The 21,466-nt window shown below is 39.3% G+C and overlaps 1 protein-coding gene across 4 annotated transcripts; it reads right to left on the reverse strand.

Annotated features, from left to right (window-relative positions):
- Positions 1-833: 833 nt before the first annotated feature.
- CHURC1 (churchill domain containing 1) lies at positions 834-20,975 on the reverse strand. 4 transcript variants are annotated; one of them, XM_082648511.1, is made up of 4 exons: positions 20,853-20,975; positions 10,780-10,915; positions 9,148-9,218; positions 834-3,373 (listed from the first exon to the last, which is right to left on the reverse strand). In XM_082648511.1, exons 1-4 carry the CDS (start codon positions 20,970-20,972, stop codon positions 3,281-3,283), a joined length of 420 nt encoding a protein of 139 aa, XP_082504637.1. In that variant the 5' UTR covers positions 20,973-20,975; the 3' UTR covers positions 834-3,280. The 4 variants fall into 4 exon arrangements, with proteins under 4 accessions (XP_082504637.1, XP_082504636.1, XP_082504639.1 ...); XM_082648510.1 differs by having other exon boundaries at positions 9,148-9,221; XM_082648513.1 differs by lacking the exon at positions 834-3,373 and adding an exon at positions 6,026-6,162.
- Positions 20,976-21,466: the final 491 nt, after the last annotated feature.

A 21,466-nucleotide genomic window follows, 5' to 3' on the forward strand; every position in this document is an offset into this window, starting at 1 on the left:
AGTTAAACCCAGGTCAGTCTGACTCCAAAGCTTCTACTATTAACCACAACACAATAGTGCTTCCTTCTGTCTCAGAGTTTCTGCATTAAGACTGCTGAGCTGCCTCTCCACAGCAATGTATGACCTAATGACACTTTCACTTACATTATATCATTTGATTTTAAAACTCCGTAAAGGGGGCATGATTATGTCTGTTTTTCCACTGAAGAAACCAAGGTACTGACAGAATGACTTGCCCAATGTCCCACCATGAGCAGGTGGCAAAGCTAATTTCAGACCCAGGTCTCTTGATTTCCTTTCTACCCAACCATAGCATATCTCAAATAGAGACTTGTACTACAGTCAAGAAACATACATTTTAAAACTAAGAGCCTCAAATTCAGTCAAGTAAGTTTGCTTTTCTCAGGAAACAGAAGAATGAAACCGAAAGGATTCTTGTTACACTGAAATAAAGAACAGTGAATGTATACTTATTACTGATGACTTACAAGCAACAAACCATATCTGGCTCTTCCTAGACTATATCATATGTCAATTAATTACTACTGGGAGAACCCAAGATCATTTGAGGAAGACAGAGCTAGCTAAAACAACACAACAGCAAACAGGCTGAGCTCTGAACTCCAAGAGCCTAACCAGGTCGACCCCAGACCTGTACATCATGGAGCAGGTAGAGAAAGAATGAGGTGCTAGGACAAGTTCACGTTCCCCACTACACCTACAGGTGATTTCTTCTTCTTCTTGTACCTCAGCAAGGGAAGCAAAGAAGACCAATGCCTTTGCCTGATTCCCCTTTACTTAAACAGAGAAATATAGATGCAGTAGAACTGAGTTCAAGAGGTCTTTATTCTATTAGATCCATAAAAGAATTCTAGAAGATGATAAAGTATTGCAAAACACAGTACAATGCTGGTTTAATAATAATGAAATATATGGATAGGATCTTATGTTTAAAATTTTTGTCATATATTGTCTAAACCAGATAATTACACATTCTGCAAGAGATGAGGATATCAGGAGGGGCATATAAAATCATACTCTTGAGCTCCAAATGACTAAGTTGGAAGCATTAGCAAACTCCATGAAGGGACAATTCAGAAGCTATAATGGGCTTAGTGCTGCTATTTAAGGTAATGAAACATTTTCTCTGCTTTCTGGATTCATTTCACCAAACGATTTCCTCAGCAGGTCAGATATAGATTTGCAGAAAGTGGAAAGCATTTTCCAGGAATAAAACAACTGATCCTAAGGAACAGCTGCCTTAACTTTTCTCAATAATAAATCTTGGTCTGACATGCCTAGATTCCTCAGAGCGCTGTCATTGATATCCTCAACCTCTTCCTAACCTTGCTAGACTCTGATACTTCACGTGTACTGAACACTATTACTGAGGGCATCACTGTACTAACTATGTAACCTGGACTAAGTTACTTCTTTGTGCCTCAGTTTCTCTGGCTCTAAAACTGGGCTAACAATAGTACCTACCCTCATGGAATTGTTAATGAGGATTAAACAACTGCTTAAAAAGGCCTTGGCACATAGTAAGTACTCAATAAACCTCAGCTGTTATCATTATTCCTGTTACAAAACAAAGCTTTTCCCTGATGTCAACAACTTTGCTCACTCAGTTCAGAATGTCTGAGATATGAATAGGAAAAAATTCTGTTTTAATGCCTGACCCTTAAGTTGTGATTTCATAATGAGAAGAACTAACTGAAACCATCTCATTCTGTCTAGAACTTTATATGCCTTCCAAAGCATTTTATATTCATTATTCATTTGGATCTTCTAACAATACTGTGAAGGAAGTATAACATCAATTTATACTAGTCCAATTTTATAGAAAGGGGACAATAAAGTCCAGAATAACACTTTGCTTAATGGTTATACTGCTACCAAATGGCAGAGGCCTAAATGCTAGGTTTTATGACACCCAAGCCAGAATTCTTTCAACTATGCAAGGTAAGATATTCTAAGATCCCTTTGGAGTAATTGAAACCATTCTATTTATATTAATTAAAGTCCACACTTTATTCAGATTTCCCTAGTTTTACCAAATGTTCTTTTTCTGGTGCAGGATCTCATCCGGGATACCACATTACACTTAATAGTCATGCTCTTTTTTGGCTGTGAGAGTTCCTCAGACTTCCTTGTCTTTGATGACCTTGACAGTTTTGAGGAGTACTGGTCAGGTATTTTCCTCAATTGGGATTCGTCTCTCAACTGGGATTTGTCTGAAGTTTTTCTCATGATTAGACTGGGGTTACGGGTTTTGGGGAGGAAGACCACAAAGGCAAAGTGTCATTCTCATCACATCATATCAAGAGTAATGCTATCAACGTGGCTCATCATCAATGATGATAATCTTGATCACCAGGCTAGTGTTTGTCAGGTTTCTCAGTGAAGTAAAAGTTAAAGTCTCTTTTCCCCCTTTCCATACTATACTCTTTGGAAGGAAGTCACTATGCAAACCCATACTTAAGGAGTGAGGAGTATCTACATATATTATTTGAAATTTTTCTGCGTGGGGGATTTGTCTATTCTCTCCAATATATGTATTTATTTATTCAGTCATTCATTTATATCAGTATGGACTCATGAATATTTATACTTTGGTTTATAATCCAATACTACTTTATTTTGTTGCTCAAACTGTTCCAACTTTGGTCTCTGGGAGCTCCTTCAGCTGGCTCTTCTGTCCCTTTGACACACTCCCAATCATTGGGATTCTTCATTTCAGCACTTCGCTTTTTTGTGGCTCAAGATGCTCCAAGCTCATCCTGTGTATTTACTGCCCCAGTCCTAGACTCAGTCATTTCCCCAAGGAGTCCTAATTCCTTTACTGGAACCAAGATCTGGGCACTAGATGTGCTTTCCATCCTAGTTATTTTTCAGCCACATAGCTGCTAACAAAGGTGCTTCTTTCTGGCTGCACTGATGTGCACTGGGAACTTTAGCAGAAAAGCTCAGCTCTAGAGAACAGCAATCCCCTAAATTACTTTTTCTTTCTAACTTTTTTTTTTTTTGGCCGTGCAACTTGATTTATGGGATCTTAGTTTCCGGACCAGGGATTGAACCCGGGTCATGGCAGTGAAAACGCCGAGTCCTAACCACTGGACAGCCAGGGAAGTCCCACTTTTTCTTTCAGAGAATAGGTAAGCCTAAGCAGAAAAAAATAATATGCAAATAATTTCCATTATAAACTAAGTTAGACAAACCATCAGGCTTGCTGTATTGTAAACCAACACCACATTGTGATTACAGAGCTGCAGAAGGATCCTTAGAATAACAGAGTCATTTGTCGGGGGTCGTCAGGGAGAATACTGATCGTATCTTCAGCTTTACCACATAACAGACACAGCATGGTATACTCCTAGAACAAGATAAAGTGCACAATTACCTTGAGGAACTGGGAGAAAGATGCTTCGTAACTTTCTCTGGTAAAACTGTTCTCTGTAAATTGTCATGGATATGGTGTCTGTACATTAGATCAATTTCTTCAACACCTATAAGCAATGTCTTAGGTTTAGTCTGTGTATCCCAGAGCCTTCTGTTTATATAAATTGAATACATGCTGACGCTCTATTTACTATGTATATGAGAATGTCACCTTGGAAATGCATGGCTATTTCCTGGACTTAGAAACACACATACTGGGCTTACTTAGTGCTGCTATTTAAAGTAATGAAGCAATTTGAGTGTGGGCCCCTGAGGACAAATTCCTGTTCTTAGAGTTGTTCCTTTCTAGAATATTCAACACTAATAAGCAACAGAAATGAGTTTTAAAACAACAAAAAAGGAAAAAAATTTCCAAACCCAAACAGCTATTTTTATCTACCCCAGAAAAAATAAACAATTATGTTAAATCCATTAGTATGTCATGTCTCATATTTAGATAGCTAGTTGTCTAGAATTTGATCTATTTAAGGAGCTTTTTGTTTCTTGGGTTTAACAAATGTCCAGACTGGTGACAGAAGTTATTTTGTTTTAGGCAAAAATCCTTAGGGCAAAGTCCTGTTCTTATAGCTGTTCCTTTCTAGAATATTTAATATGGTCATAAACTACAGAAACATATTTCTTTCAAAACTTTTACTCTAAAGCTTTTTATCTTCTTTAGGAAAACAAGCATCTATACTAAATCTATTAGTATTTCCACATCTGACTTTGAGATTGTTGGCAGCCTGGAAATTGATCAGTCAAGGCAGTTTGTGTTTCATGGGTGTCTCACTAGAGAGAGGGTCACGAAGATAAACAGTGGCTACAGTACAAAGACTCAGAACCAGGCAACTGCCTTTCCATTTCCTACTAGAGAGTTCAGTAGGGAGACCTAGTTGTAGTAGTGGAAAGACTGTTTCTTAAAGACCACATTTAATTTTTTTTTTTTTTTTTTTTTTTGCGGTACACGGGCCTCTCACCGTTGTGGCCCCTCCCGCCACGGAGCACAGGCTCCAGACGCGCAGGCCCAGCGGCCACGGCCCACAGGCCCAGCCGCTCCGCGGCACGTGGGATCCTCCAGGACCAGGGCACGAACCCGTGTCCCCTGCATCGGCAGGCGGACTCTCAACCACTGCGCCACCAGGGAAGCCCCAGAGGCCACATTTAATTTTAAAGTCTATTCTACACAAACAGTAGAAACACAGGCTATAGCTCAGCAAACAAATATGAGTCTCATGAATCAAAAACAAAATTAAAATCTACTCTCTCCAAGGTTTTACTGCTTTCAAATCCTACTTTCACCTACCAGACATTACTAGTAGGATGTCACCCTCTCACTGGAAATGAAGAAAAAAGTAATAAAGTCAAAATGGGAAAATGTGTGAAGCTAGACAACTATTTGAGTTTTCAACCAATCTATCCATTGACAAGTTTTTATTAAGTGCCTAAAGGCTCTGCAATGTGCCAGGTGCGCCGGAAGACATGAGAGAAGGCAAGGACAAAGTCTGACCTTGCAAAACTTACAGTCTAACTTGGGAGAAAGGAAAAACCTAACACATGGTATAATCTGGAAAGGCTGTTAAATCAGTAAGACTGATTACACCTGTAATCTTTCATTTATAGGCAGTCTGGAATCCAAATTTCATTGTAGGTCAATTATTTGGAATTCAGAAGCAGTTTCCCAGAGGTAACGTTGCACATGGCAATTAGGTTCCCAGGGAAATCCAGGAAGTCTTTTAAATTTATACTGCACAAGTACTATAGAATCTAACCACATATAGCAGTGCTTCTGTGGGAAAATATGTCTAGAATTCTCACTTGGGATGCCAGGAACACATTCTCACTTGGGATGCCAGGAATATGGTTGGATCAGGACATCCTTCACCCAAACTGACCAAGTTAGGAGAATCAGAATTCCCCCCAGTCATTCATGGGGACCTTCAAAGGCTCCACCTGGGCAAAGCCTGAGGGTAGAGATTTGGAAGGAAAGGTGGAGTGGGTGGAATCACCTTTGGGCAAGATCAGATCCTTGTTTTATGCTGAGGGTCCCATGGGCCTTTTCCCTCTATTATTACCTGCTAATTCTGACCCTTAGTCCTCCCCCTGGTCCACAGAAGAACAGGGAGCAGTCTCACAGTTTCCCTCTTGTTTCCTGAGGCAAATATATAGTCTTTTTAATGGATTTTAGGGTGATATAAAAAATATCAGATACCTGTAATCATTTATAATTTATTTTCTGTTTAAACTCTGTACTTATGTCTCTATTTCCCCTCTACTCTTGCCATCAGAAAATCTTACTTTGTTTAACAATGGTTTTGTTAAAAATGAATTTGTTTAAAAACAGAATCCTTATCTTTAAGAGATTCATATTGAAATATTTACAGAAGTAGTAATATGTTTGGGATTTGCTTCAAAGTAATCCTGTGGGGAGATGTGGAAATGGTGAGGTACAAATAAAGCAAACTGAAGCTGGGTATTGGAGATTAATACACTATTCTGCCTACTTTTGATTATGTTTAAATTTCCCATAAGACATTTAAAACAAAACAAAATATTACCAATGGTGGGAATCCCATCTTGAACCTCAATGGCTGCTGGAATAAGATGGGGGCTGGAATGGGGTGGGGCTGAGGAAAGTAAGTCACAGCAGCTGAGTATGAAGAGTTCTTGGGGTCATCAGACTAAGATGGAAGTTACCAGCTGGCCAGTCACAGGAGTCGGGGCCTGCTGTAGGTACAAGAAGAGCTCAGTAAAGGGAGAAAGCAGTATGGGCTGAACTATTAAGAATAAGAAGGAGATAGAATTTAAGTTCAGCTTGAAAGAGGTAAGATTTAGTTGGCTTGAAGGTAGTGAAAGGGACACGTTAAGTCAAGGAAAAAGCACGAATAAAGACAGTGATATGGAATAGAGCAAGCACATCGCATATGGAGTAGCAGAGGAGTGACAGGATGATGTGTTTCCAGAAGATTAATTTGAGGGCAGTACGCACGACTATACTGTGGGGACTGCTGCAGTAATTTAGGTTTCAGCAGTATGGTCCGTGATACGAGGGGTGGCAGTGGAGACAGACAAAAGCAAGAGAAACTAAGGAAGAAAGGAGGGCATTAGGGTTAAAGAAGGAGATCCGGGAGATATCCGATAGGTTTCATCAGGCACGAGGGTGCGTGTGCTCAATGCCTGCGGGAGTACAGAGAAGGTTCCTAGACCAGAGACCAAAGCTCAGGGGAAAAGCAGTTAGGGAGAAACAGGAGAGGAAACCAGAGAGTAAGCAAAGGAACAGTCAAAATGATTTAAAAAGAAAGCAAAAAGTCTAGATCTATGGACCCCAGGGGAAGAAATGCTTCAAAAAGACAATGGTGGGCTTCCCTGGTGGCGCACTAGTTGAGAGTCTGCCTGCCGATGCAGGGGACACGGGTTCGTGCCCCGGTCCGGGAAGATCCCACATGCCGCGGAGCGGCTGGGCCGGTGAGCCATGGCCGCTGAGCCTGTGCGTCCGGAGCCTGTGCTCTGCAATGGGAGAGGCACGCATACCTCAAAAAAAAAAAAAAAAAAAGACAATGGTCATCAAAACCAGATCCAGAAGAGATATTAAGAGAGAGAAGAACTGAGGCAAGGTCCCAGGATTTGGCCACCTTATAGGAAATCTATGAGAGAACAGTTTTAGTAAAGTGAAAATGAAAACCAGTTTGTAGGTTGTTAGGAGGAGCACAGGGAAATAAGGGAAATAGGGTAAAGAGCTACTCAAGGAAAGAAGCAAAAGGAGAGATGATCAGAGGATGAATCAAAGAGGCAGCTGAGTGAAACAAAAGGATTTTAATTTATTTCTAACAAATAAAGAAGAACTAAATATATTTAATGTAAAAATGCTTTAAATCTCACAGAGAAAAGAGGATGCTAGGAAGAGAGAAGATAACATGAGATTCCTGAGGAAATGCAGTGGGGGTAGCCATAGAGAGGAGGAAATAAAAATCTCTACTACAGGAGGGAAGGAAGAGAGTCTAAAGTTGGGGCAATGCTATGAATGGTGTGCAAAAGGAGAGTAGTGAGAAACGAGGGAAAGGGAGGCTGGCCAGCCCAGCAAGAACCTCGGGAAGGGGAGCTTGGATATTATACCGTAGCTGAAGGTGAACTACGGAAAGGCCAATGAGGTAGTCTGAAAGCATTATTTTAAGAAAAATATGCTGGTGGCAGAATATAGAATATGGGGGGGGGGAGTGGATGTTGGGAGAGAAAGGACTGGCAGTGGAGAGTCTAGTTTAAGAGTTTTTTCCAAGAGAATTCCACATTATATAGGCATTGTGACTATAGCCATCTTCCTTTAGCTTCTTCCTACCCCAAAGGAACTTCTGGGGAGCTTTGAAAATGGCTGTGCTCAATCATAAAGGAAAATCAGCTAGACTTTGGTCTCATGGCAGTGACACACAATGGCTCAATTAGGGTATAAACAGGCAATCTCAATATCCACTTACAGACTCTAAAAAGCTCACAGGAGCTTCAGGAACTGCTGCAAAATAGCTATAAGCACTCCCTTCCTCCCATGAACGGACAGAGCTGCTTGTTTAAGCCCCCGACATGTTCATTCCCCTATTTGGCCACTATTCATTCACTGAGATCTCGATTTTGCCGTAAGTGACATCTATCATATAAGTATTTTGAGGCATAATTTTTTGATCCTGGGGAGATGTGGTCAGGATGTTGTTAAGATGGACCACAAGATATTAGACCAGATTCTGACAGGTGACTAAGTGCCTTCTTTCACACTGAAATAAGAATGAATGAAAGTGGTTATACTATTTTATAAGATTCTGCTGTAGAAGATTTTTTTCCCCTAATTATATAGTACCACCCAAATTTAAAGGATTAAAAAAAATTCCCTTGCCTGTTAAAACTCTTACCTCACATTTATATCCTCTGGATGAACATGTAGTTCACACTAAATAAGTAACTCAATCTGAGGGCTTGAAAGCGGAGGCAGTGAGGGACAGATACAGGTAAGTGTGTCCTCATGCTTTCCAGTTTGCCCTTGGCTCTCCCTCACTGTCCAGCTTTTCTTCCTGGTCATTAGACCTGTGAATCTTCAGCAACTTCAGGCCTACACCAGCCTGTAGAATTCTGTAGAATTCTTCACATGCTCTCAGAATTGTATAAGGACTAATCCTTATACTACATCCGTATTCTCTATCCTTATATGGTTCAGCTTCTCTCCTCCAACCATGATACACCTATCTTGTCATTTTACTTATCAAATAATATTAAAATATCCTATTGCAATTGAGACTACAGAGTTGCTTGACTCTACAGGTCTATAAGGGAAATAAAGATAATCTCGTTAGCATGATTTCCATGCTCAGCAAGTATGGTGGCAGTGGGCAGGCCAACACTTAAAGCCAAGAATTGTGCAATCATGTAACTGGGTAGAGAAAAAAGAGGCACAATAGTAACCTCATATGAAGCCACAATGTGCTGTTCTTTACAAGCAAAATGAGATATGATTTGTAAGGCATGTGTTTTGCTTTGTGACTGTTGTGAAGACAGGTTTGAACAGATCCACCCACATCTGAAGTGTCTCTCAACTTACACAAGTGGAAGACAGGGATGGTCTCCTCTAAGATTCACTAGTACTTCATTTATGAAGACTATACCTAGATTTTTCAAGGGTACTCTTATTGTTCCCCTCCCCCCGCAATAACATACCCACATTTATACATTTACCTGAAATTCATCCATGATACTGAACGTATACTCATGCCTGGCTATTACATGATGACAATTCCTACAAAGATCTGCTGAAACAGAGAAAGACTTAATTAAGTCTTAGAAGGTGCCCTAAGACAGTAAAATTTCTAGTCTTAGCATGGTATTGCTTTGAAAGAATCTTAACTCTGTCATATTTAACACAGCAGGAAACCCATTATAATATCTACCTTGATAAAAAATCCAGACTCTGTCACACAGCAACACTATATAATTAAGAGCCTGAACTCAGAGACTTAATGTGCATATATTCATTCCTATTGAAAGCTCTCTAAGGTAATCAATTAACGGATATGTAAGTGTGTTTTTGAAACTAGCTGGACCTTTCTAACTATGTAGGAGCTTTTATTCTCAGGAATGATAGAAATTGTGCTACTAACCAATCATAAACAAAAAGCTAACACTAGATGTTAAACTGAATTTAGCAGTAACAAAAGGCTCTAGTAAAAACAATACAGTAATAATAACTATGATACATTGAGTGCTTAATGTGTGCCAGATACTGTTTTAAATACTTTGTAACTGTTTATTCACTTAATGTTCTCAGAAACCCAATGAGGTAGATACTACTGTTATCATGTTTGTAGGGGTAAGGAAACAAAGGCACACTATGGATAAGAACTAGGAAGACCACAGCTGAGCTACAAAGTGTTAGAATCAGAATTCAAACCCAAGCTTTCTTGCTCCAGAGCCCTTGCTTTTGACCACTATCCTCTACTACCTGGAAAAAAATAGAGTTTAAAGGGGTACATGATACAGGAAAGAAAAAGATTCTTCTAATTTAGAACATTTTTCCACAGTCTGACTCTATTCTAAAGGCTTAGTGTCTTTCGCACCTTTCTTTCAAAATATCATTATTTGCACATTTAATCCTCATATAGTCAGAACATACCAAAAAATCAGGAGACAAGCAAAAAAGCAAATGTGAACAATTTAAATAGTTGCCATAAGATCTGGGCACGAAAGTGCACATATACTTAATTTACTTGTAGAGATTCTTAGTGCCAACCTCAGAACTTATTTATTTTTATTATAGTTATTTGATTTCCTAGTATCAAGGATAAGGAATAGCATATGAAGGTAGCATACTTAATACTTACAGTAGCAAAAGAAAGAAACTATAAACTGACAGTAACAAAAGAGACAAAAGCTATAAAAGCAGAAACAAGACTAAAAAAACCATAGCATCCCAGAACCATTTAGTATAAGGGCAAACAGCCCTAAACACTTTAATAGCTGTTGGAGCACATCACTGTATTATATTATAGTAGAAAGTGAAAATTCACATGGAAGACCCTAAGTTAAAAAAAAAGTCCCTATATCTTGTTTCAGAAGACACAGTCTTTAAAGATAAACAAAAGAAAATTGGTGCCTGAATCATAAGCTTCAGTTATCTGCAAAAGTCATTTATGTGGAATATCTGATGATGCTACATAAATGAGATGTTACCAACATTTTCCTCTTAAAAAACTAACTAGCGATTTTGTGTTGCAATATGATAGTGAAACAGGCCTCATACGACTTTGCGCAACCTAACTCCCAAAAGCTGATACCTGCTAACGGGCTCAGATGGAAAAAAAGTCTACTTACGATCATAGGTAACTATTTCTTCTCCATCTTCCTCTTTCAAAGATTTGTTTGTGATCAGCATAAAGTCCCGCTTACTGCACACTGCACAGCCTATAAAGTTCAGCAAGAAAGATCCATTCTCCAGGCAGATGTTACCCTAAAATAAGAAAAACAGAATTTAGTTTTCTTTTTTGAGGGGATTTTAATTTTCTTATATTTCAAAATCCTTGGTGAAAATGATTAATAGACTTACAGTCTCTAAAGACAAAAAACATGGCCAGAATTTACTTGCTTGAAGTGTACACCAAGTAATTTTTGAAATTACTAGCTTTCCTCTAGAAGTGTTATTCATAGTAAATAAAACTGAAGAAGAGTTAGCGCTTAGGACTGCAACTGTGTTTAAGAGGACCAAATGCAAATGGATATTTAGAAACAACTTAATGAAGTCTTAATACAACATGTGAAAAGGAAAAATCAGAAAAATCTAATAGCCAACACTATTAAATGAGGTATCATATTATAAAGCTAGAATGAAAATTCAATCAAAATGGAAACACTGAGCCAATGATAAAAATGATCTTATCCACTGTGATGCTCAGTTGACTGTTGAAACAGCATTTTTTCAAGCCTTAAAAATACCACAAAATAAACAAAGAGAAATAAACTCTCAGCTCTACAGATGTCAGTCACTAGGATATGTGTGATTCAGGCAGAAAAGGTAAGTTCCGCAATTCATCAGATTGACACCATGGCATTTAAAAGAGAAAGGGTTTTACTTGTCACTAAGAAACTGTAAACAACATATACTCCTGGCTCAAGGGAGGTCTTTGCTAAAGGCTTACTAATAATTGTTCAGAACTTAAAGTCCTTCATAAACTACCTAGTTCTACTCATTTCTTTATTTTTTAATTTTTATTTTATATTGGCGTATAGTTGATTAACAATGTTGTGTTAGTTTCAGGTGTACAGCAAAGTGATTCAGTTATACATGTATCTATTCTTTTTCAAGTTCTTTTCCCATTTAGGTTATTACAGAATGTTATTTCTTTTTTTAAAATTATAGTTGACTTAAAATATAATTAGTTTCAAGCATGCAACATACTGATTCAATATTTTTGTAGATTACACTCCATATAAAGTTATTATATAATATGGGTTATATTCCTTCTGCTGTACATTACATCCTTGTAACTTATTCATTTTATACCTAGTAGTTTGTACCTCTTCATCTCCTTTACGTCCTCCCACCTCTCTCCCCTCTGGTAACCACTACTTTGTTCCACGAATCTGTGAGTTTCTGTTTTGTTTTGTTCATTCGTTTGAATAAACAAATTTATTTATCTATTTTAGTATTTATTTATTTATTTAAATATTTATTTATTTTGGTTGCACCGGGTCTTAGTTGAGGCACATAGGATCTTCATTGCGCCATGCGGGATCTTTAGCTGTGGCATGTGGGCTTCTTAGCAGCAGCATATGGACTCTTAGTTGCAGCATGTATGTGGGATCGCCAACCAGGCATGGAGCCCGGGCCCCCTGTATTGGCAGTGTGGAGTCTTACCCACTGGGCCACCAGGGAAGCCCCTGCTTGATTTTTTAGATTTCACATATAAGTGAAAACATACAGTATCTGTCCTTCTCTGACTTATTTTGCTAAGCATAGTACTCTCCAGGTCCATCCATGTTGTCGCAAATGGCAAAATTTCATTCCTTTTTATGGCTGAGTAATATATATTGTGTATATATACTACATCTTCTTTATCCATTCATCTGTGATGGACACTTAGGTTGCTTCCACATCTTGGTTATTGTAAATGATGCTGCTATGAATACTGGGATGCATATATCTTTTTGAATTAGTGTTTTCATTTTCTTCGGATATATACCCAGGAGTGGACCTGCTGGATAATATTGTAGTTGTATTTTTAATTTTTTGAGGACCCTCCACACTGTTTTCCATAGTGGCTGTACCAATTTACATTCTCACCAACAGTGTACTGGGGTTTCCTTTTCTTCACGTCCTCGCCAACACTTTATTTTTTAAGTGGCATGGGTCACATCTAGGCTTCCACCATGCTTCTATCAGCCAGACTTGCATTAAATTAAATTTAATTAATTAATTTATTGGTCGCACCACACGGCATATGGGATCTTAGTTCTCAGACCAGGGATTGAACCCATGCCCCCTGCAGTGGAAGCATGGAGTCTTAACCACTGGACAGCCAGGGAAGTCCCACCAACACTTATTATTTGTTGTCTTTTTGATAATAGCCATTCTGACAGGTGTGATGCGATTTGCATTTCCCTGATGATTAGTGATGTTGAGCATCTTTTCATGTGCCTGTTGGCCATGCCTTTCTTTGGAAAAATGCCGATTTAGGTCCTCTACCAATTTTTTTTTTTTTTTTTTTTTTTTTTTTTGCGGTACGCGGGCCTCTCACTGTTGTGGCCTCTCCCGTTGCGGAGCACAGGCTCCGGACGCGCAGGCCCAGCGGCCATGGCTCACGGGCCCAGCCGCTCCACAGCATGTGGGATCCTCCCGGACCGGGGCACGAACCCGCGTCCCCTGCATCGGCAGGCGGACCCTCAACCACTGCGCCACCAGGGAAGCCCCTATTTTTTTTTTTTTTTGATAGTAGTTCAACCTCATTTCTGACCAACAAAAAAACTGAGGTATTTTTAATAGTTAATGTGACTAAAAACCATTCAAACTAATGCATTTCTCCAATGCAGCTATATGCCTGATACTGTGCAAAGCATGGTGGAGGATTCCGAGGACTGCAGGATGAGTCACAGACGTTTCTACCTTCAAGGAGCTTATGAAGTATGAGGGATTTAAGACCCATCTTAACCAATGCCACAGTGGAGCCTTCCTGGATTCCCAGCACCACCATTAACTAAGTGCCTTCGTAGTGCTATGTATTAAGAGGTTAACTCTGGTGGGGGGAAATCAAACTAACTATGCAGTTTGGAGATACTAAAACATAGGCACATCAACATAACTACTAAAAGGGAAAAAAAGCCTTGGGATTAAAGTATAAATTTCCAGCTATTAAGAACAAGTGCTTTGATTTTTTTAAAAAATAAACTTTACTGAGGTATAATTTACACACAATAAAATCCACACATTGTAAGGGTATACATGAAAGAATTTTAACAAATGTATATACCAATGTAATCACTACCCCAATCAAGATACAAAAATTTCTGTCTTCCCAGGAAGTCCTTCCTGCTTTGCAGTCTATCTCCAACCCCTATCTCACCTCAGGCACCCACTGACCTGATTTCTATCTCCAGAGATTAGTTTTGCCTGTTCTAAAGTTTTACATAAATAGAATCATACAGTATACTCTTTTACACCCAGCTTCTTTTGCCTAAAATGATGTCCACGTTAATTATCTATGTTGTTGTATGTATTGGTAGTTCATTGCTTTTTTAATGCCAAGTAGTATCCCATTGCATGGATCGATCTGTTGATAGACATTTGGGTTCTTCCCAGTTTTTGGTTGTTATGAATAAAGTAGCTATGAAGATTCATGTATAAGTCTTGTGTAGACATATGCCTTTCTCTTGAGTAAATATCTAGAAGTGGAATTGCTGAGTCATACAGTAAAAATATGGTATATATATAAACTTTATAAGAAACTGCCAATTAGTTTCCATTTTCTATTCCCACCAGCAATGTGTGAGTTCCAAATTTCCCACATTCTCATCAACACTAGGTATTATGTCTTTTTTATTTTAGCCATTCTAATGATGTAAAGTGGTGTCTCATTTTAGTTTTAATTTATATTTCCCTGATGACTAGTGATGTTGAGCATCTTTTCATGGTGCTTATTAATATATCTTATTTTGTGAAATATCTATTCAAGTCTTTTGCCCATTTTTTGAAAAGTTAAATTGTTTATCCTCTTATTGAGTTATAAAAGTTCTTCATGTATCTTAGATACAAACCCTTTGTCAGATATATGTATTACAAATATGGTGCACAGGCTTAACTGTTCTGCGGCATGTGGGATCTTCCCAGACGAGGACTCGAACCCATGTACCCTGCACCGGCAGGCGGACTCCCAACCACTGCGCCACCAGGGAAGCCCTGGTTTGCCATTTTTTAAATGGTGTCTCTTGAAGAACAAACAGTTTTGATTTTTATGAAGTCCAGTTTATTAAATTTCTTTCATTGTTTGTGCTTGTATTCTAAAACATCTTGCCTACCCCAAGATTGCAAAGATTTTCTCCTTTGTTTTCTTCTAGAAATTTTATAGTTTTAGCTGGTAGGTTTAGGTTTATGATCCATTTTGAAATAACTTTTATATATGGTCTGAGGTAAGGATCAAGTTTCATTTATTTCTATATGAATATCCAGTTGTTCCATCAACATTTGTTGAAAAGACTATCCTTTCCCCATTGCATTACATTGGCAACTCCGTGGAAAACTCAAATCATCCTATATATGTGGGTCTACTTTTGACTATTCTTTTCCCTTGATTTATATGTCTATCTTTTGCACTGATCTCACACTCTTTTGATTATTGTAGCTTTATAGTACGTTTTTAAATTAGGTAGTTTATGTCCTATAATTTGGCTAGTCTAGGTTCTTTTCATTTCCATATAAATTTTAGAATCAGCTTATAACTTTTACAAAAAAGCCTGCTGGGTTTGTTTTTTGTTATTTTTTTTGTAATTTATTTGTCTATTTTTGGCTGCACTGGGTCTTCGTTGCTGCGCGTGGGCTCTTCGTTGCGGCGCGTGGGCTACTCTTCATTGCGGTGGCGTCTCTTGTTGCAGAGCACGAGCTCTAGGCGCGCAGGCTTCAGTAGCTGTGGCACGCAGGCTCAGTAGTTGTGGCTCACAGGCTCCAGAGCACAGGCTCAGTAGTTGTGGCACATGGGCTTAGTTGCTCTGCGGCATGTGGGATCTCCCCGGACCAGGGCTTGAACCCATGTCGCCTGCATTGGCAGGCGGATTCTTAACCACTGCACCACCAGGGAAGCCCCTCCTGCTGGGGTTTGAACTGGGACTGCCTTGAATCTATAAAAGCTGACTGACAAAGACTCCAAGATATTAAGTAATTTTTTAAAAAGTCTTAAAAGAATAAAGATCTAAATACCATTTTCAAATAAACAGAACTCTGAACAGAACTGCACACATAAACACAGGTACCTTATACAATATGGTCTAATCTCTGTAATCTGACTATATAAGCAGGCAGAATGTAAACTATAAACACTGAGGGAAGAGAAAAGGGATCTATGTATCAGTTGTGAGGTAGGGAAATAAATTCTTGAAATGGCAAATGCAAGTACAGTAAATAAGAAACTGATGGGGCTTTCTCTAAGGGACTTGGTCATTTGAACGTGAGAATAACCTTCATCAGTGAGGCATGATTCTTTTATTAGATGAAACAAGATTATTAATGTCCAAATTTGGGAAAGTAAATTAAAGCATACAATATTCAGAGAAGCTTTTGAGGCTCTCACAATGGGAGGAAAAAGAAGAAAAAAATCTAAATCAATTCCACAGTAATAACAGTAAACTATAACAGTTTCGAGAAGACAGGAAAAAAGACAAACATTAAATATCCTTAGAAAATGTGATTCAGCTAAATCCTGGTTGAGGATCTATAAAGGTATACAAATGTGCAAGAAGAAATGGTTGAGGGACTTCCCTGGTAGTTCAGTGGTTAAGAATCCGCCTGCCAATGCAGGGGACACGAGTTCAAACCCTGGTCCAGGAAGATCCCACATGCCGCGGAGCAACTAAGCCCGTGTGCCACAACTACTGAAGCCTGCATGCCTAGAGCCCGTTCTCCACAACGAGAAGTCACCGCAATGAGAAGCCGCGTACCGCAACGAAGAGTAGCCCCCACTCGCTGCAACTAGAGAAAGCCCGCGCACAGCGACGAGGATCCAATGCAGCCAAAAATAAATAAATAACTAAATAAATTTATTAAAAAAAAAAAGAAATGGTTGAATACTATGATGATAATTAGTATGAAAGTATATTATGATAAACTTACAAATTTGAGAAATCCGCAACTATACTGACAATGATTGGGCTAATTTGCTTCTTCCAAAAAACTATTATTTCAGATGGTATAACTTAACAGTGCATACGTTTTGTCAGGGAGTACTTAAAATTGAAAATAGAAAATACAGTTCTTAAAGAACCAAATTCTAGTTTTGCTAATTTTCTCTATTGTTTTTCTATTTCCTATTTCATAATTTCTACTCTAGTCTTTATTATTTCCTTTCTTCTGCACGCTTTGGGTTTAGTCTGCTCTTGTCTTTTTTACTGACTTAAAGTGGAAAGTTAGGTTATTGATTCCAGATTTTTTCTTTTAATATAGTCATTTTAAAATGCATCATTTTAAAGCATCCATTTCCATACAATTGTTTTACCAATTATATATCAGACTCAGCATTTAATTAAATATGGTTTAATGCTAAGCAACAATTTGAGTACGTGAACTTTTGTAGTTTAATTTTAAGTGAGGTATATAAAACATAATTTCTAATTTAAACATAACTAATTTACACTGATTACGTCCTTCTGATTAACCTAAATTTAAGCTATATTTCTGTATTGCTGCTGAATTACTAATACTTTTAAAGCTGAAACTTGAACTATATGAAATATAGGTTTCATTTCCAGTTTGATGTGGAAATGTTTTATTACAATTTTGGGCCTGATCAGTTAGTTTAGAAAACGCAGTAGAGTTCTAGTTCCAACTGGTTTGCTAAATGCTTTTCTGAATGAAAAAAAAGTTTGGTTCACAGTTGAGTAAAAAAATTTGAGTTCAGAAAATTAGTATGGTTCATTTTCAATCTGATTCATGCTTGAGTTCAAGTTCTTGGCGTAATTTTACAAGCAAGTGGGCCAGAGCTCTGTTAGAAATTTTCTAGCCTGTGGTAAACATCCACCACAAAACTCCAGAAATTTTATGAAACCAAAGATAAATAATCAAACATTTATTACCTCCTCATTCTGCATTTAGACCTACCCAACATGCTAATCCATTATGTTCCTCTGCCAAACTTTCTGAACGAGTGGACTATACTTGCTACCACCACCTGAGTACCTTTTCCTTTGCTAGGCTTAAGTAGAGTGGCTTCTGCTCTTACCGCCCTTAAAAATATCTCATGACTTAAAAAAATCCCAGAGTTGGAAGGATCCTTGAGATTTCAAGTAGTCATTTAGTCTCTACGGAACAACAGGAAGAGAGTTCAATTCCTCTAAGGTTACCCATTCTATTAAAAAAAAAAAAAAACCTGTTAGAAAATTCTTTATTCTGATTCAAAGCCTACAACTCCCTAACATCCACCCACTAATTATTTCTAAATCTGCCTTCTGAAATTTCAAAGAAAAGCTCAATTCTTCCTCATGACAGCCCTTTATTTCTTTGAGAACAGAATAAAATCAGAGAAAACTGCTTCAGGTACTTTCCTGGTTTTCCAGTCACCTCAGTGCTTTTCTCTACTCTTCTTCCTATACTTTTATTTTCATTTCCTAAATTAATTTATTCCCTGAAGCTCAGTTCTTGATTCTGGTTGATTCTGTACATTCTTTTCCTAAGAGAACAAATTATTTCTATTTTGACTCCTTTATTTGGCTGATTCATCTGTTTGAATCTCTTACCCAAACTGCCATCCTATATTTTCACTTGACTCCTGGGATGTTACACTCTCAACCTCGGATTAAACATGATAAAAAAAAAAATCTGATCATTTGCTCCCCCAATTTTGGTTCTCCCTCCCTCCCAGATGGCTCCAATTTCTGTAATACTTCCAAATTTCCCAGCTGCCTAGATTGAAAACCCTTAGATCATCGTCAGCTCTTCTTTTCTTCCTTCCTACATTAAATTGGTTGAATCCTGTTAATTCTTTCTTTGAAATGAGGACTTGTACTTCCCTAGTGGTGCAGTGGTTAAGAATCCGCCTGCCAATGCAAGGGACACGGGTTCAAGCCCTGGTCCGGGAAGATTCCACATGCCACAACCATTGAGCCTGCGCTCTAGAGCCCTTGAGCCACAGCTACTGAGCCCGCGTGCTGCAACTACTGAAGCCCACGCTCCTAGAGCCCCTGCTCCGTAACACAAGCCACCCTAATGAGAAGCCCGCACACCGCAAGGAAGACTAGTCCCTGCTCGACGTAAGACGCAACTAGAAAAAGCCCCTGCAGAGCAACAAAAACCCAACGCAGCAATCAATCAATCAATAAATGAGGTCTTCATCATCTCATGCCTATACTACTGTTGCTATTTGGTTCCCCAAATGCTCTGTAGGGCTGTCCTTTTACATTTCCCCCCATCCCATCATCTTAACATACAACCATAAGATTCACTTTCCTAAACAGCAGATTTCAGAATCATTTCCCTATTCAATTTTTTTGTATAGTTGCCCAATGCCTAAACTTCTCAATATAATTTGTCTTTTGATTAGCTCAACTCTTAAAAATCCAACCTAACATCCTTTTTTTTTTTTTTGGCCACACCGCAGCATGTGGGATCCTAGTTCTCCGACCTGGGATCAAACCTGTTACCCCAGCAGTGGAAGCATGGAGCCAGGGAATTCCCCAACCTAATATCTTTAACACTATCCACAGCAAACATCTCCCTCATGGTGCCTATAATGTGCAGTTTTTGTTACTGCATTCACAAAAATCTTTTTAAACTTAAAAAAAAGTATGAAAAAGAACACAACACAGAAATGTGAAACATAAAGTACAGCATAATGCCTCTACCTATTAAATATCAGTAGTACCCCAGTGTGACAACCAAAAATGCCTCCAGATATTGTCAAATGTCCCTTGGGAGGCAAAACCACTCCCAGTTGAGTGCCACTGCTCCATTCACTTTCATTACTCATTCACTCATGGTGTTCCATTCTATGGCTATATCACATTTTTCCAGTCTACTACCACAAACAATGCTGTTATGAACATTCTTATACCAGTCTCCAGGAACACACTAGGCACATGCATTTATCTGTCTAAAATGGGAACTGCTGGGTCATTCAGCAGGCATATCTTTAACTTTTTTTTCTTTTTTCTGATAATGCTAGACCTTTTTCAAAGAGGTTGTACCATGAGTGCTCATGTTGTTATAAAACCTTCCCAAAAGACTAAGTATTATTCAAAATATTAAGAGACAGGACCAACTACAAAGATTTTCTACCTCCCAACCAATATGAGAATCCTTGTTCTTGTTATTTTCCCCCAGCATCAGCTCCTCCTTTCCTCTTCTACCCTAGTCACACCTATCCTTCAAGTCCCAACTGAAGTCCACCTTTCTGTTGGGAGAACAGCGCTATCCTCTATTGCTCTCCCCTTTCTCTAAACCGGAATAGCATTAATGGACCGTACTAGTCATTTTTTGTTAATCACGTGCTCCCGTAAAATGTAAGCTCTTTGGCAGCACGGAAGCTGCCTTTTATTTCTTCTTGGGTATCCCTTTCTGGCCTGGCAAAGTAATCTAGTTACACGCATACAAACGTTCAGTAAGTATACCTTGAATGAATGAGAGTAAACAAACTTCTCAATCTCCTGAGCTTGAAAGGAACAGAGATTTAAAAGAAAGTAACAGCCTGGAAACCTGAGTTCTAGTCTTGGCTCTCACACAAACTAGAATGTGCACTTCGCCAAGTGATTTCCCCTCTCTAGGCATTAGTTTCATCTGCAAAATTGGGTTAGAATAGATGACCTAAGAGGTCCCTTCCAGCGCTAGAATTCAGGAAGAGCACTGAACGTTATCAAATGAAGCTTGAGGATGAGACCAGGGTAGAGATGGGGGTGTCCCTCTGTTGTCGACTGGGTTGCTGGTGGTGGTAGGGTTTCATTTGTTTTCCCCTTGGAGCTCAAGAGAAATGGGGTGACGGCTGCTATCAGTCGCCAGAGCGGGGATCAGCAGGAACCGACGGCTGCAGGCCATCCCCGCTGTCAAGTGCCTACATACAGCTGCCGCGTCACTGGATGGGGCGGAGCGGCTGAGTCCGCCCCGCGCCCGGCCTCCCATGAAGGCCGGCCGGGGATATGAGAAGCCTCAGGGGCGGCCATGGGCCAAAGGAGAGGGAAGTTCTCGGCGCCCACTCGCTCACCCGGTTGGGATATTCCTTCTCCACACAGTCCCCACACATCGCGACGCAGTTAACGGGAAAGTTCCTCCGCTTCTTCCGGGAAGAGGAAACCTCGCGAGAGCTCAGAGAAAGTCGCCGCATGCGCCCAGAGTACTCACCCTGGAGTGTTGGGTCTTGAGCTAATTCCAAGTCTCCGCCCCTTAGCAACTATTGTTAGGGCTGGGTCTGGTCTCCCAGACAACAACCGACGGCAAAGGGTAGGACTTTAGAAACCTTCCGAGAGAGAGGAAAGGGAAAGGGATCTTGGACCGAGCAAAGTTCCAACAGGCGCCTTCCTGAGTCTAGGCTGACAGAAAGCCAAGTCGCAATACACAAGAAAGGGAATTGTTTTTTGCTGCTTCAGCTTACTCCATATATAAAGCTGAAATTACAATTTGGGTACCTTTCCGTACCATTTCTTAGGGCAGTGGGAGTGATAGTTCAGATCTTGGCAGGGGAACAAGCAATAAATGAAGTGTTTGGTAAGAGGCACTTACAGTTCTGCAGAGAATCTCGTGAAAACACAAAATGTTAATAATAAATGACCATTCCAGAGTCCTCTGGAGGACAAAGCAATGGGAAACGTGTTTCTATCT

Source organism: Grampus griseus (assembly GCF_964374135.1).
Source record: "Grampus griseus genome assembly, chromosome: 2".
Classification (NCBI taxonomy): domain Eukaryota; kingdom Metazoa; phylum Chordata; class Mammalia; order Artiodactyla; family Delphinidae; genus Grampus; species Grampus griseus.